We start from the raw sequence: 16,819 nt of genomic DNA, 5'->3' as shown, positions 1-16,819 counted from the left end.
GTGAAGTGAAAACCATTTCAGGTGACTACTTCTTGAAGCTCATCAAGAGAATGCCAAGAGTGTGCAAAAAAGTAATCAGAGCAAAGGTTTCAGTGACAATCTACAATGTAAATAGTCATGAAAATAAAGAAAATGCATTGAATGAGGAGAAGGTGTGTCCAAACGTTTGGCCTGTACTGTAGGTTAGGTTATTTAGGGACGGCGTGGCGCAGTGGAAGAGTGGCCGTGCGCGACCCGAGGGTCCCTGGTTCAATCCCCACCTAGTACCAACCTCGTCATGTCCGTTGTGTCCTGAGCAAGACACTTCACCCTTGCTCCTGATGGGTGCTGGTTAGCGCCTTGCATGGCAGCTCCCTCCATCAGTGTGTGAATGTGTGTGTGAATGGGTAAATGTGGAAGTAGTGTCAAAGCGCTTTGAGTACCTTGAAGGTAGAAAAGCGCTATACAAGTACAACCCATTTATTATTTATTTATTTCTAAACTAAGAAAAAAGTGGACGGCAAAAAACTCTATGATGCTAAATTATAATACAATCAAAACATCCGCCTCTCTATGTGCAGGGTATTGACAGTGAGAAAATGCACTAAACAGAGCAAAAAACAACACAGTCTTTCTTATTTTTCAACAAAAAAAGACGATCACCACAATGCTCTACACCTGTGAGAAGGGAAACTAAAGTGAGCAAGGTCATGGTTCCCAGGTCACTCTAAGACAGACAAAAGACACAAACGAAACTATCAATCTTTAACGTTTTCAGTCCATTTCCAGACAAGCTCTAGTGCGTACCTTTCAAATGGTTCCCCCCGATCGCGTAGAGGCGGTCGTTCATTCCGGCTAGCGTGTGAATAGCGCGCTTTGTGTTCATGTCCTGCTTGCGAGCCCACACGTCCATTATAGGGTCGTAGCAGTAGAGCCAGGCCACATACTCGCCATTGTGGACGCCACCTATGACAGGTAAAACTCTATCAGCCAAACATATGATATTCTTGCTGCATTTATTCTTTATTGTATACTTCCATTAATTCAACTTTAAAGCCACAAAACATGATCATTGATTTTAGGATAGGCTACAAACTTATTGGCCACGACTCCAGATGCAACGATTTTCATATTAAGGTTATTGTGAGCAAAATTATCATGGTTATCATTCTCGCAGTATTGTTGAATGTGTTAATACATACTTATACACACACTGAAATCTTTCAACCAAGTTGTATTTTTTTCAATAATCCCTGAAATGAATACAGTCAAACAATATACTGTACCTTCTTGGCAGAAGAAACATTAAATATTGTTCTGGCTTTTTAGGAACCATATTTTTATTTGAGCGTTTGAATATGTTTATTTTCTTTCATTTAATTTGTAAAAGTTTTAAAATATGTTATTGAATGTATAACATTTCATTGATAAAGGCAAATTGAGTGTTCACTTGCCTTCATTAACGGCTTATATGAATGACATCACGCAAGTTCACTTCCTTTTGTAGACACGTGCGTGTGTTACTAAAGTGGTTACAAAAAAGTTATATTCCTTGGCTTTGAGCATAGAATGATCACTCTGTACTTAGACAGCATTTTGTAGGTTCAATTTACACAATTGAATATCTTACTTGCTCAGACAGCAATATGTTTATATAATGTATTTTCTGGACCATAGGGTGCACCGGATTAAAAGGCGCACTGCCAATGAGCGGGTCTCATCAGGTGTTTTTCCATACAAAAGGCGCACCGGATTATAAGGCGCATTAGAGGGGTCATATTATGATTTTTTTCTAAATTTAAAACATTTCCTTGTGGTATACATAACATGTAATGGTGGTTCCTTGGTCAAAATGTTGCATAGATTATGTTTTACAGATCATCTTCCAGTCGCTTTCTGAGAGTCGCTTCAGGATGCGCTGTTTTGTGGGCGGTCTTATTTACGTGGCTCACCTTCGACAGCGTCTTTTCTCCGTCATCTTTGTTGCAGTGGCGTAGCGTGCAAGGACGGGCGTTGAGGAAGTGTCAAAAGATGGAGCTAACTGTTTTAATGACATTCAGACTTTACTTAAATCAATAACGGAGCAGCATCCTCTCATCTGTTGCTCACTATTGCAACAAATGTGTCCCATGAAAAACCGTCCGACCGGAACTGTCTAATAACTAAATTTCCGTGGGTGAATTATGTAAACCCACTACACTGGTAGTTTTTAGCGCTTCCATAGCGAGATATAAGTTAGCACTTTAAGCTATTTTATGTTACAAATGGCAACAGCAGAGAATGAATGCCCCATAACAAGAAGATAGTGAAAAAGTAGAAGCTTATTGACTACGGCATCTGCACGGACTACAGTGGCGGACATGCGCAAATTTTCAGGACTTTTGTAGATCTACACATCAACAGGTACCAGAAGGTAAGAAAAGTTGGTTTTGCATAATATTGTGAAACAAAATGCCAGATAATGTCTACTAATGGGTGCCATTTTGCGATCCTTATACACACACCATAGTAATACAGTAGCCGTAATGGGTCGACAATCCATCAAGCGGTGCGACTTCAAAGTCATACTAAAACATTTTGACAGATTTTTGAGTGCCGTGTGTAATGTTCTTTATTTTCAATGGAACATTTAAAGTTTTGGTGTTGTTTACTTGCGTCATATTGCAGTCTACACGTATCTCTTATGTGTGACTACCATCTACTGGTCACACTTATCATTACACCATGTACCAAATAAAATTGCTTCGAGGTCGGTAAGCACAATCAGAATTATTCCGTACATTATGTGCACCGGGTTATAAGGCACACTGTCGATTGTTGAGAAAAAGAAAGGATTTTAAGTCAGAAAATTACGGTAGGTTGATATTGGGGTATGTTGTTAAGACGTTATTGTGTCTTGTATTCATGTTAGCATTTAAGTTAGCTAACAAGCTTGCGTCACAAATTCATTTGGACTTCCACAAAGAAATAGTGTATTTTTTTTAGATTTGGCATTGCAGAAAGTACTGGAAGATAACACTTCCACTTTCCAGTGAAATACATAAACCAGTCATGTCCAAAGTTTAGGCACACCACAGCTAGTAGTTTTATGGGCCGTGACACATTGCAGGCATAAATTAAACACAAAAAACCCCAGCAAAATAAGGAAAAACAGAAACCTACAAAAGTAACAAGATAAAAGATTGAATGTAAATACTAATAGCTAATAACCTATGAACCTTATGAAATAGGCAAAGCTGTATGCTCAGCTTTTCCACTAGGAGCACTAGTAACAGAAAATAATTAGGAGCAATATGAAATGTCCTAAAAAAATGAATTTTACCAATAACACTCAATGTACGCAGTAATACACATTTGCACTCATACATATAAACACAGTGCTATCATAAGGTCTAATGCAACCCTCAATTGAACATCTGTTAGGAATGCTCTTTGTAACAGAAGTCGTGACCCCAAAAAGCAAGAGACAGCGGAAAACGAGCAGGTAAATGGTCCAAAAATCCAAGGTAGAGTGCAACAGGTATATGCACAATGCAAGCAAAGGGAAACTGTGCAAGAAAAATAACTAAATAGAGTTAACAAGAAAAAAAAATGCAAAACAAGAAGTAAAAAAACACCACAAAGTGTGAAAATTCTTCTGAACACCAAGACACCAAGCATTTGGGGAATGACTGGCTTAAGTAGCCCTCCTACACCAGGTGAGACAATCAACGCAAACAAGCCGCAGGTGAGGGGGGGAAGCGCTCAGAAAGAGTAAAGCTAGGGAAAACAGAATACAAACAAAACAGGAAGTGTAACCAAAATAAGAGCGTAAAACCGGAAGTAAAGCCAAAAACACAAGGAAAACACCCAACAACTAAAACAAAGCATCGCCAACAAGCCGTAACAGTACCCTTCTCCCCCCAAAAGGGATGGATTTTAGACGTCCTAGAAACAGTACAAAGTTTCAGGAGGGTGGAGGTAGGAGTTGGCGGTGGGTCGCCAGACTAAGTGTCCCCGCAGTCACCGGGGACGGGTCAGGTGAAGGCGAGGCGGATGTCACATACGTGGCCGATGAGGAGATGGATGCAAGCGGCAGCCGTGTACCAGCAGCTGTAAGGGTCCAGGCCCGGGTTCCGGGCATTGCTGCTGATGGCGTGGAGGAGGTTCATGGAACGGCCACATTCTTGACCTACCAGGTGGCGGAGTGCGGGTGCCAGACAGGCGCCTTCGCAGTAAGCGAGGAGGGTGAGCGCCAGACTGGCGCCCCTGCAGCAGACAAGCTGGAAGTTGCGGAGGCTGCAGTACTGGATGCAATGCTGGAGCTGGCTGCAGAATTTGGGCAGCTGGTGGCTGGACTGGAGGTCGAGCTGACTGCAGATCTGGTGTCGTGGGAAGACCCGCTGGAGATGAGGATTGCGGGGTAGGCAGACCCGCTGGAGACAAGGATGGAGCGGGGTGGGCAGATCCGCTGGAGACAAGGATGGGGCGGGGTGGGCAGACCAGCTGGAGACAAGGATGGGGCGGGGTGGGCAGACCAGCTGGAGACAAGGATGGGGCGGAGTGGGCAAACCAGCTGGAGACAAGGATGGCGTTGTCATCGGCAAACCCACTGGAGACGAGGATGGCGTCGTCGGCAGACCCGCTGGAGACGAGGATGGCGTCGTCGGCAGACCCGCTGGAGACGAGAATGGCGTCGTCGGCAGACACATTGGGGACGAGGATGGTGTCATCAGTAGACACATTGGGGACGAGGCTGGTGGTTGTGGCAGACTCACTGGAGTTGCTTTTAGCGTCTGGGGAGCTGGAGCAGCAGGCGTTTGGAATGCTGGCGTCTGCAGGCCCACTGGAGTACCTGGTGGAGTCTGCAGGCCCACTAGAGAGGATGGTGGCGTCTGCAGGCCCACTAGAGAGGATGGTAGCGTCTGCAGGCCCCCAAGGATGGTGGCAGAGCACGCATCAAAGCTGGAGCAAGCTTGGGTTGGACAGACTGTGCAGCTGGAGCGAGCTTGGCTAGATCGGGCTCAGCAGCTGGAGCGAGTTTCACTGGAGTGGACATCAGAGCTGAAGGGAGCTTAACTTGAGTGGGCGTCGAAGCTGGTGTGAGCTTGGCTGGAGTGGGCGTCATCACACTAAGCTGATCCTCCATTTCCAGCTCAATCAACACCTTCCGGTACCACTCACCCATCCACGCCGCACTGTATTTCTCTGGAAAGTCCTCGGTAGATTGCAGTGCTGGACCAAGAAGTGGAGCTGAATATCAGACTATGGAGCTGGAGGGAGGAGATGTAGACCCGCAACCTTAGCAAGGACAGAAGCCAAGAGTGGGTGGGTCTTGGGAAGCCGAGTAGCCGGAGTTGGCGGGGGCCGAGACTTGGAGAATCTGGGTGCTAGAACCAGAACAGGAAAAGCAGGGGTTCCGGAAAACTGTAGCGCGGGTGAGGTGGGAGGAGCTTGAGCCAAGGCCCACTGTGGTTGACTGGCTGTTCCAGTCAAAGAAAAAATGTCCAAACTGGGCGCAACATGTGCATGAGCCTCCTTCCGTGTCTGCTGCTTGCGGCGTGGTGTGCGCTTCCCCCTGCGCGCTTTTGGCGCCGGCGGTGTTCCATAATGAACATGAGAAAGTTTTGAGCCAAGGCTGCACTGAGTGATAGCTCAAGCCCCATACACTGATGCCAGGTGGGTATTTATCAAACCGCTATTTGTAGATGGGATCATTCTGTTAGGAATGATCTTTGTAGCAGAGGATCAAAAGGTCAAATATCAAAAGGACCAAAAATCTAAGGTAGAGTCCAACAGGTATATGCACAAAGCAAGCTCAGGGAAACGGTGCATGAAAAATAACTAAATAACAAGAAAGAAATGAAAACAAGAAGTCAAAAATGCCACAAACCATGAAAGTTCATTTGAACACCAAGAGACCAAACATTTGTAATGATCCCACACCCAACAAGGAAAAGAGACTTGCTTAAATAGCCCTTCTACACCAGGTGAGACAATCAACGCAAACAAGCTGCAGGTGAGTAGGAAAGCACTCAGAAAGAGAGTAAAGCTAGGGCAAACAGAATGCAAACAAAACCGGAAGTGGAACCATAATAAGAGCGTAAAACAGGAAGTGAAGCCAAAAACACAGGAAAAACACCCACAAACTAAAACAAAGAATCGTCTGGCCTACCAGATCGTAACAATCTCTATCCCACAGCTTTTTATAGTCAAGTCATACAATGTCATGCCATGTACAGAGCTACACATATCAGTCACATAACATGATTGGTATCACATCACATGTAATGATAACACTGACCATAATGGTGCTTGGACACATGCCAGAATGAGCATTGATGTTGGTAGGTTTTCAACGTAGGACCCACAAATGGTAATTTGTATCAGTCGTTGGAAAAAGTATGTTTCACCCCCGCCAATAGACTATGTTTGCTTATTTCATTACAGCATGTCCATTTAAAGGGGAACTGCACTCTTTTTGGAATGTTACCCAGTGTTCACAATCATTATGAGAGACAAGAACAGACAGCCATCCATTTACTACCGCTTGTCACTTTCAGGGTCGCCGGGGGTGCTGGAGCCTATCTCAGCTGCATTCGGGCGGAAGGCAGGGCTAACACAGATAGACAGACAACATTCACACTCATATTCACACACTAAGGCCAATTTTAGTGTTGCCAATCAACTTTTCCCCAGGTGCATGTTTTTGATGTCTTTTTTTTATTTTTTTATTTAAGATTTTAAATATGTTGAAAAACACTTGAAGGATGCGGCTAATGGGAGTCATTGTTGTAGCCTTCAAAGCCCTCTAACACAACTCCAAAACCCTCCAGCAACGTTTTATGTACAAAACCTAAAACCAGTGAGTTTGGCACGTTAATAACTCGTGAATAAAAACAGAATACAATGATTTACAAATCCTTTTCAACCTATATTCAATTGAATAGACTGCAAAGACAAGACACTTAACGTTGGAACTGGAAAACGTTGTTATTTTTTGCAAATATTAGCTTATTTGGAATTTGATGCCTGCAACATGTTTAAAAAAAGCTGGCACAAGTGGCATAAACAACTGAGAAAGTTGAGGAATGCTCATCAAACACTTATTTGGAAAATCCCACAGGTGAATATGCTAAATGTGAACAGGTGGGTGCCATGACTGGGTATAAAAGCAGCTTCCATGAAATGCTCAGTCATTCACAGACAAGGATGGAGCGAGGGTCACCACTTTGTGAACAAATGCGTGAGCAAATTGTTTAAGAACAACATTTCTCAACCAGCTATTGCAAGAAATTTAGGGATTTCACCATCTACGGTCCGTAATATCATCAAAAGGTTCAGAGAATCTGGAGGCAGGAAAATATAAGATTTTTCTTCATCCTGCTCCTTCTCAGGCATTGGTGTGTAAATGGAAAATTGAATAACTGAGGTATAATTGTCTATCGATCAAAGATGCACATCAATGAAGGAGATAAATAAAAAATGAAATGAAATGAAAATGAAATCATTGCACATAAGCAGCAAGGCTGAAAACCAACATTGAATGCCTGTGACCTTCGATCCCTCAGGCGGTACTGCATCAAAAAGCAACATCAATGTGTAAGGTATATCAGCACATGGGCTCAGGAACACTTCGGAAAACCACTGTCAGTAACTACAATTTGTCGCTACATCTGTAAGTGCAAGTTAAAACTCTACTATGCAAAGCGAAAGCCATTTATCAACAACACCCAGAAATGCCGCCGGCTTTGCTGGGCCCGAGCTCATCCAAGATGGACTGATGCAAAGTGTAAAAGTGTTCTGTGGTCTGACGATTCCACATTTCAAATTGTTTTTGGAAACTGTGGATGTCGTGTCCTCTAGAACAAAGAGGAAAAGACCCATGCGGATTGTTATAGGCGCAAAGTTCAAAAGCCAGCATCTGTGATGGTATGGGGGTGTATTAGTGCCCAAGGCATGGATGACTTACACATCTGTGAAGCCACCAGTAATGCTGAAAGGTACATACAGCTTTTGGAGCAACATATGTTGCAATCCAAGCAACGTTATTATGGATGCCCCTACTTATTTCAGCAAGACAATGCCAAGCCACGTGTCTCCCGTTGAAAATGTGTGGCGCAATATGAAGCCTAAAATACCACAATGGAGACCCTGGACTGTTGAACAACTTAAGCTGTACATCTAGCAAGAATGGAAAATAATTGCACCTGAAAAGCTTCAAAAATTGGTCTCCTCAGTTCCTAACCATTTACTTTAGTGTTGTTAAAAGGAAAGGCCATGTAACACAGTGGTAAAAATGCCCCTGTGCCAACTTGTTTGCAATGTGTTGCTGCCATTAAATTCTAAGTTAATGATTATTAGCACAAAAAAAAAATTACGTTTCTTAGTTCGAACGCTAAATATCTTGTCTTTGCAGTCTATTCAATTGAATATAAGTTGAAAAGGATTTACAAATCATTGTATTCTGTTTTTATTTACTATTTACACAGCGTGCCAACTTCACTGGTTTTGGGTTTTGTACACAGTGCAATTCTATATATAATGTAGTAACAGACGTTCATCACAATATGTAATATGTTCAATATTTACCGTATTTTGATTATTTTAATCATTTCCGGGACTGATTTCTTCCGCACATTGATTTCTGTTTCCATAGCAGCAACATTTCCTGGCAGCAAATGTGTGTACTTCCGGAATCAAACACGCATGTGTGTTCTAATCATGGCAGACTGAGTAACAGACAACAAAGATGACTATTTTTGGACAAATGAGGATTCACAACCTTATCTCTTTGAAGCTAAATATACTGCTTCTTATAGAAGCAAGCACAAAGAAGAGGGTGAGACGTTGGAGCAGACAGAAGCCGGGAGAGTGGGGTTAAACCAAATTTGACCCTATAAACATGGAACTTGGAGCCAAGCTATTTCGACATAAATGTATTGCTTGCCCAAAATCAGCAAGAAATGTCCCCGACCAGCTGGACCAGACGAACGACAGTTCATCGAAAGAGTCAGTTTAATATCGATCATGATACACGTAGCACGTCATGAGTGTTACTACAACTACAGTTCATACGCTGTCTAGCAAGCTCAGCTGTGTACAAACAAAACATGAAATGTTGGCTAATACTTTACAGATACTGTAATATGATTGCTCATGTTTTTTAGTCAGTTCAGATTGGTGTCGTAACACAGTGTTCTGCATTACAAACTGAAACACGTTTCGTGTTGTTGTAGAGGCTAGCTTATCTCTTTCCGTAGATAGCTTTTAGGGCTAATACAGTAGCATGGCGATGTGTTACTACGCTCTTACAATAACAATGTCGCTACAGCTTGGTTATTATACTGGTTACGGAACGTAAATTAAGTACTGTTGAATGCATTTTTAAAGTGATTCGGAGGCAGAACCAATTGCTCCCATTAGTTGCATTGCTAACCACGTAGAACAAGCCTATTTTTACATGTTAGAAAGCGGAGAAAAAAAACTAACTTTTATCTTCTTGTCTTTCATATCTTCTTGTCAAAAATGCAGTTCCTCTTTAAAGTTAAAACACTATTGACATGAATGAGCTCAACATCGAGCAGAGGAAATATGGGTTAATTTAATATCAAGTCAATATTTTTTGTTGTTGAAATTAAATCCTCTGTGACTGGTTAATTGTTTTGGCAGCAGTTTAGATAGCATGGTTGTGTACACGTGATCACATCTGCGCTGAGGTTTGCTATGGTGTCTGTATGTTCTGTTGACAATAATGTTTCTTTTACCCAAATCGTCCTTATTTGATCCACTTATAATGGTTCTATTTTAGGAGCAAAATAAGAATAAAAGGGTTTAAATCTATATTCGCACGAGAGTTACTTTTTAATTTTTTCTTGTAGCACACTATGTTTAGTCGCAAATGCGACTAAATGTGTCGCACCGTATAGCCTTGATAGGCAATTATGCAAATTAGATTATGCCATTTTGACACCCAGCAATCCTGTAACCCACCGCCACAAATAGATGGCAGTACTGTGGGGAAAATTGCACTCTGCAAACTACCACCATAATTTAAATAGGCACATTTTTATTGACACAACTTAAAGTGAATGTGTCGAAAGTTACTAACTTAACTAACTAAATGTGGGGCGGGATGTCTGCTAACCTGATATGTAGATTTTTCCGTTATGTACCGCTCCAGCGTGGGCAGCCAGAGGCTGTGGCAGAGACGACACATAGTTCCACTCATTGGTCTCCAGGTTGTACGACTCCACGCTGGAGAGGTAGCCAGTCTCGTTCCGACCGCCGATCACATAGATGTGTTTTTCCAGACGGCAGGCAAAAAAGCTGGCTCGCCTGAGGAGAAGGAAAGTGTCATGTGATTGTACTTGGCTGTAAAATAAAGTTGATGCCATTTAATAAAACACCATACATGTGAGAATAAAGGCCTTACCTCTCCTGCATAGGCGGAAGTTGTATCCAACTGTTGAATCTGGGATCATAGCGACTTACAAAATGAGTGCTGTGTTTTCCTAAAAGTACAAGGAAAAAATGTATTTACAAAATGTAAAACATAAATTATACTGTAGGACAAAACACCATCCTATATCCTGTGATCCTATAATAAATGCCATTAGCCATAATGTCACTGAATCAGCTTCTTGCTGTCTCTCTTTCCAACTTGATTGTACAAAAAAGCCTCCAGGCAACTTGACACATCAAAGACTTTGCTGTTACTTCTCAGTGACAAATAATGACAAGTGTGACTGAGGGTGTTGCTTGTCCACTCAGTGCTCATCTGGCTTGCAGTTGAGTTTTAAAACTACTACAATATAGCATTGAACAAGGCTACAGTATCAAATGTAGGAGAATGAAGGGAATCACTTTACCGTTGGGGTTCCACTGATCCTCTCCTCCTAGGAGCAACAGGAAGTTTTCCACCTCCACAACGCAGTGATGGGCACTGTTATAAGGCATTACTGAGTGGGACACAAAGGAAAATAATTAGTGAATAATGTGACTCTTACAATAGGTGGGAACTGAACAACCTTAAATAACTATTCTTGAATAAGTGGAAGTGGTCCACAAAAAAATAAACTCCTCACGAGGAGACTCCAGACTCTTCCCGGAATAGTACAATATGGGAAATGAGTCTTGGTTAACCTTGTTATCATAAGAAATGACTTTTTTTCGGCGGGGTCACCTGCTTTTGCTCTCCCCTTCCTGTTCTCCATCATCTTTTTTTTGCAGTGACCCCCATTGAGATGTAGAGAAATGGTCTTGGGTGACAGTCGTAATGAACATGATCGTGTTCACTCAATAAATCTCAGGCGCCCGCGGTGGGGTGAGGGGGGTCTTGTGGAGCACAAATCAGTGGAATGTTAAGGCCCACCTGTCTGTCTCCATCAGTCATTTCCACTGTCGCCTTTCCACCGCCTGATGGATCACAGTTGCTGCAGAATTAGACAGCCTTGAATCTCATTTCTTTCCAATCGGCCTCGCGCTGCAATCTCACTCGGCCCGTCTGACATGTGCCGCTCCTTGACAAGCGAGGAGGGGGGGGCAGAAAGGAGCTAATACCATATACACTAAACACGGCTTTATCTGGAACGTGGGGATTAGGTTGCCTGCCTCCAGTGCACCTCAAAGACAAGTGCCATATGACTGCCAAACTCCCCTTACATGCTATTTACATTACCGTTCAGTCAGCAGTATATAGGCCACGGATGGGCGACTTTTTATTTGATGTCGAGTGACTTGAAATCATCTTGTACTCGTAGGGGGGGGGGGAAGAGGGGCTCGTAGCTCTGTGTCGGCGAGACTACAACACAGTGGGAGTGAGCACTCTGGTAGGACGATGTGGCACGTTTGCCCTGCCTCTACAGGTGTCTCGGACACAGGCGAGCAGCGGAATAAGTAGCAGCTGAGACATCAAAGCTCTGATTACAATCCTGAAAGACATAAAACATGCCATTTACTTTTACCTCGTCCTCATGTTGGACCTTATTGAATGGATTTAATCTACCCGCTCGTGCCCTTCTGCTTTTAGATCCTCAGAATGATGGGCAGCATTGTCTTCGACATAAACGCCATGGCTGCAGTCTACACTGAGCTCAAGGGCTCACTAGAGGGAGTCAGAAACCTCTGCATAGAGGCAAGGGGACGCTTGAATGACTACATGGCTAATGCACCAAGGCTGCTGCAGCTCTGCCTCTTGTGTCTTTTTCCGCCATCGTAGCAGCTTCCACACTTGGATGGAGTCTCCTCATATTCAAGCAGCCATATTGTACAGTTTGATTGGGGGCTGCTAATATCAGACCCGCCTTTGTCTGGCATTCATTCACGCTGCTGTGAGTACGCTAGGTGGCAAACTTTGCACTAGGATCAACGGCTAGTGGCTCTGTGTGACACAACAAGACAGAAGATCAGAATCTTCCCAAATTATCTTGATGAATGTCTTAATCAAAGGCTGTCCCTCTCAGGTTTCGCCTCATTGCAAAGTTATGATTGAATGTTAATAATCTCCTCTTTCACATCCATTGTGTGGAGGCTACATCAGATGCTCACTGATGTGCTCAGGGGATGATTGTGCAGTTTTGTCCTTCCACAAGGCCACGGACCATTTGAGTGTTAACTTTTTAAGTTGGGAGTGATGGAAATCCCCACTGACCTTTTTGCTTGTTGCCGTACCCATGAGGGCGAGGGTAATGAACAAATGACACTGGCGAGTTTCAACCTGATGTGTGTCTATGTGTGCATGGCTGTAGCATGCACCCAGATAAATTGTGGCAAAGTAAAAAAAAAAAACTCGGCGACTACCAGGACAAATTCTGATTAGTGGGTACTTTAACAGACTAAAACCGAAAGAAAAAAACAACACAAAATTTGCTGCATGAATCTCGAAAACTGGCCTAGAAATCATAGCTAATGCTGAAAAATGTCTTCAACAACAACAACAACACATACAAACTCAATAGAATTGAATAGGAAAATATGGTCTCCCATTATCTCAAGAGTGACCTTTGGAATATGAGAACAATATGTAATATAGAGGTGAGCCTTGAAAGGTCAAGGATGGCAAGTGAAGGGAGGAAAGTGGCAGACTATACGACAAAAATGTGAGCTAACAAAGACATCAGAGTTTATATATATGTTTACACACAATACACAGAATTTTGAGGCCAATTATAAACTACAAAAATTAATTTAAAAAAGTATCTACAGTATGTCGAGTGTGCAATACAACAGTGCTGCTTTTGTTTTGAAAAGCGTTATTTGTATTACTTCCTTGTGGACGTATGCGGCAATCACAAATTACAAAATACATTAAAAAAAACATCTATGTCGTGCGTGCAATACAACTGTGCGGCTTTTATTTTGAAAAGTGTTATTGATGGGCGTATGTCCGTGTGTAACCTGTGAGTGAAGGTGCACAAGTGATGCCCGGTTATCCCCGAGACGCCAAAAACAGAAAAGTTGATGACGAATGCCGTGTTTTCAACAAGACATGGACTGCCAAGTATTTCTTTACAGAAATTAAAGATAAAGCCGTGTGCTTAATTTGTGGTACACAGGTTGCTGTGTTTAAAGAATATAATTTGAATCGCCACTATACGACAAAGCACGAGGAAAAATACCGGAATCTGTCTGATGAAGCGCGCGCAAGAGAGGCTGATGCGTTGATGGTAAAACTGCAAACCCAACAAGGACTTTTTGCCAAATTTCACACCCACAGAGATGCAGCCATCAGGACAAGTTTCGTCATTTCTCACAAAATCCCTAGAAAAAGTAAGGCGTTTTCTGACGGAGAGTTTATTAAGGAGTGCTTATTGGACTCTGTTGCGCTGATATGTCCGGAGAAGAGGGCCGCATTTGAGAACGTGTCACTCTCCCGACACACTGTAACTAGGCGGGTTGAGACCATCGCTGGAAACTTGGAGCTTCAGCTGAAGAACAGAACGGCCGACTTTGACTGTTTTTCGCTGGCTTTGGATGAGAGCTGCGATGTACGTAACACCGCCCAGCTGCTCATCTTCTTACGTGGGATAACTGCAGACTTTCAAATCACGTAGGAGCTGGCAGCCATGCAGTCAATTAAAGAGACAACCACAGGTAATTACTTGTTCACATAAGTAAATGCGTGTTTGGATATGTTAGGACTGAAATGGGACAAGCTGGCAGGTGTGACAACAGATGGTTGTCCAAATCTGACGGGGGAAAATGTTGGACTTTTAAAGAGGATGCAGGATAAAGTGACAGAAATTGACATTTTTGCATTGTATTATACATCAGGAAGTGTTGTGTAAGACATTGTTAAAAATAAAACCATCAAAAGCAATCTGCTTTTGTATAACGTTAAGTTAGGTTAAATGAAATTATTATTATTATTATTATTTATCTTACGGTATATCAAAAATAATTTGAGCAAGATTTAATTGAAATATTGTTGGTGTGGCCCTCCAGCAGTGCTCAGGTTCCTCATGCGGCCCCCAGTAAAAATTAATTGCCCACCCCTGCTTTAAACAGATAAAATACTAAGACTAAAACAATAATAATGAAGCATAAAAAACACAAAATATACAAAATAGTGGGCTTTCTAACAGTCTATTTATTTTAAGTATTTAAAAATAATAACTTGGTCAAAAGATTTCAGTGTGTATATACTGTAAGTACTTTTTCAGCACATTTAACAGTACCACAACAATAATGATAACCGTCATCATTTTGGTCATAATAACCGTGATATAAATTTGTTATATCATTACATTACTAATTGATATGCACGAGTAGGAATGGCTCATAAAAGTTATCATCGTTCACTTAAAAGATACGCTAAAAATGCTTGACTCGTTGGCGAATGTTACTGTGACCCTGCAGTGGGTTGTCACCAACCAGTTAATAATCACTGCTTTAAGTGAATCAACAGTGCCTCTGCTGGTTGCAACTAAGTAGTTTATTTAAAGGGGACCTATGATGAATTTGGTCTTTTCTGACTTATAAATGTTGTTACAATGTTGGATACTCGTGTTAAACAATGCCAAAGTATCAAATCATAAGATTCATGCATTTTGGCGTGAGCTTGCAGGCAGTTTTGGATGCCTCTGTTCGCAGGGTTTTGTAGTCTGGTTACGTTGTGAGTTCGCAGTGAGGTGGATGTTTTCATTTAGACATTAGGTCAAGCTATCAGCCTTCAGGCTATAAAAAAACAAAAAAAGGAAGAATAAAGTATTACTTTCATTTAATCTTGGCATGCGCATAATAACACCGACATGCAACATTCAGCAACATACTGTAAATGCTGCCAAAAGCAGCTTTTTAATGCAGCTCTGAATCAATCGGTGCATGTGCACAGGGCCGGCCCGTGGCATAGGCCGTATTGGCAAATGCTAAGGGCGCCGTCCATCAGGGGGCGCCACGCCAGTGCCACAAATGTTGGAGAAAAAAAAAAAAAGAAAAAAAAAGTTGGTACTATTATTTCTAAATACAAAAAATAATCCCACGTTAATTAAAATGTAAAGTAAAGACTATTTAATAGAAATATTATTTGTTACAACATTACGCCCCCCCCCCCCCCCCCCTTCCTCCCGCACGGTGCGCCCCCTCCCTTCCCGTATCATGACTCTTTTTGGATGTCACCACATCAAAAAATCAACACAAGATGTCAAAACGGCCAAAACTGTCAGGTGCCCAGGGAAGAAAAAAGAGAAAAGAAGAGGAGAAGAAACGAGAAAAGACAGAGATAGCAGGTAGGTAACGTTAGCCTACATGAAATTATTTGTCTGTTACAGAATGTGATAGTAGCTGGCTTTTTAGCATTAAGCTAATGTTACATGATTCGGCAATTTCTAATCAATAAATAGCTAGTTCTGTTTTAACGTCGGGTTAATATTGTGGAGGGGGCTAAATTGTCATGGAAAATAATAATGTAACGTTAGGTAATTACAGTACTCCCGCCTTACATTCCTCAGGGACATTTGTATTAGATCTTTTAAGCAGGTGTTTTTTGTTTACATTGTTATTGCCTTCTGGTTAGCTAATGTTTGCCATGCAGGTAATAGTCACTTGTCCACCCCTTTATATATTAGGTATAGTTGTAAGCCTAGTTGTTAAAGTGCACATCATTAATGTTAATTAAGCAATATGTATGTAAAAAATATTGTATTTCATATATTCATTTTTTATTTTTTGCATTCACTTATTTATTCATATTTTTTTTTATCTTGTTAACTATTCTGATTGTTAATTTGCTTTATTTAAGTAAAAAAAAGGTCAAAGACAAAGCTATTCGGTTTCTTGTGAGTATATACACTTCACTGCCGATGTGGGGGGGCGCCACCTAAAATCTTGCCTAGGGCGCCAGATTGGTTAGGGCCGGGCCTGCATGTGCAGGTGGACCTAATGATGTGACCGGGTGAATCTATATAATGTTTATGAAGTTTATTTTCAACCTTGTCTGGAAAAAAAACAGCGGTGATGACTTCAAGATATATATTCAAACAATGTACATTTTATAAAGACAAATTACAATACTTTTTGAAAGGGTGTGGTGTGGTTTAATTTGCAATCAGGAAACGCCTCCAGATTTTAACATCTTACTCAGAAAATGGGTTATAAAAGTGACTACGGAACAAAATTTACGCAACATTTAGACCAAAGCAAATACAATACATATCTTCTAGACTACATGGAAGTGTTTTAAATGTATATTTTAAAATCATAATAGTTAAGTTAAAGTTAAAGTACCAATGATTGTCACACACACACGAGATGTGGCGAAATTATTCTCTGCATTTGACCCATCACCCTTGATCACCCACTGGGAGGTGAGGGGAGCAGTGGGCAGCAGCAGTGGCCGCGCCCGGGAAACATTTTTGGTGAT

At 41.9% G+C, this 16,819-nt stretch overlaps 1 protein-coding gene across 2 annotated transcripts in view; it reads right to left on the bottom strand.

The window, feature by feature from the left end:
- klhl14 (kelch-like family member 14) overlaps positions 1–16,819 on the bottom strand; it is an 81,891-nt gene that overhangs the window by 1,452 nt on the left and 63,620 nt on the right. For both annotated transcript variants that reach the window (XM_061979339.2, XM_061979340.2), the window contains 4 exons: positions 10,830–10,919; positions 10,394–10,472; positions 10,106–10,296; positions 787–945 (listed from right to left, as the gene is read on the bottom strand). In XM_061979339.2, the coding sequence (XP_061835323.2) occupies positions 787–945; positions 10,106–10,296; positions 10,394–10,472; positions 10,830–10,919 (519 nt within the window). The remainder of the gene's footprint in view (positions 1–786; positions 946–10,105; positions 10,297–10,393; positions 10,473–10,829; positions 10,920–16,819) is intronic.

The sequence above is a fragment of the Nerophis lumbriciformis genome, linkage group LG19 (genome assembly GCF_033978685.3).
Source record: "Nerophis lumbriciformis linkage group LG19, RoL_Nlum_v2.1, whole genome shotgun sequence".
In the NCBI taxonomy this organism is placed as follows: domain Eukaryota; kingdom Metazoa; phylum Chordata; class Actinopteri; order Syngnathiformes; family Syngnathidae; genus Nerophis; species Nerophis lumbriciformis.
This window is presented reverse-complemented; position numbering and strand designations above follow the sequence as displayed.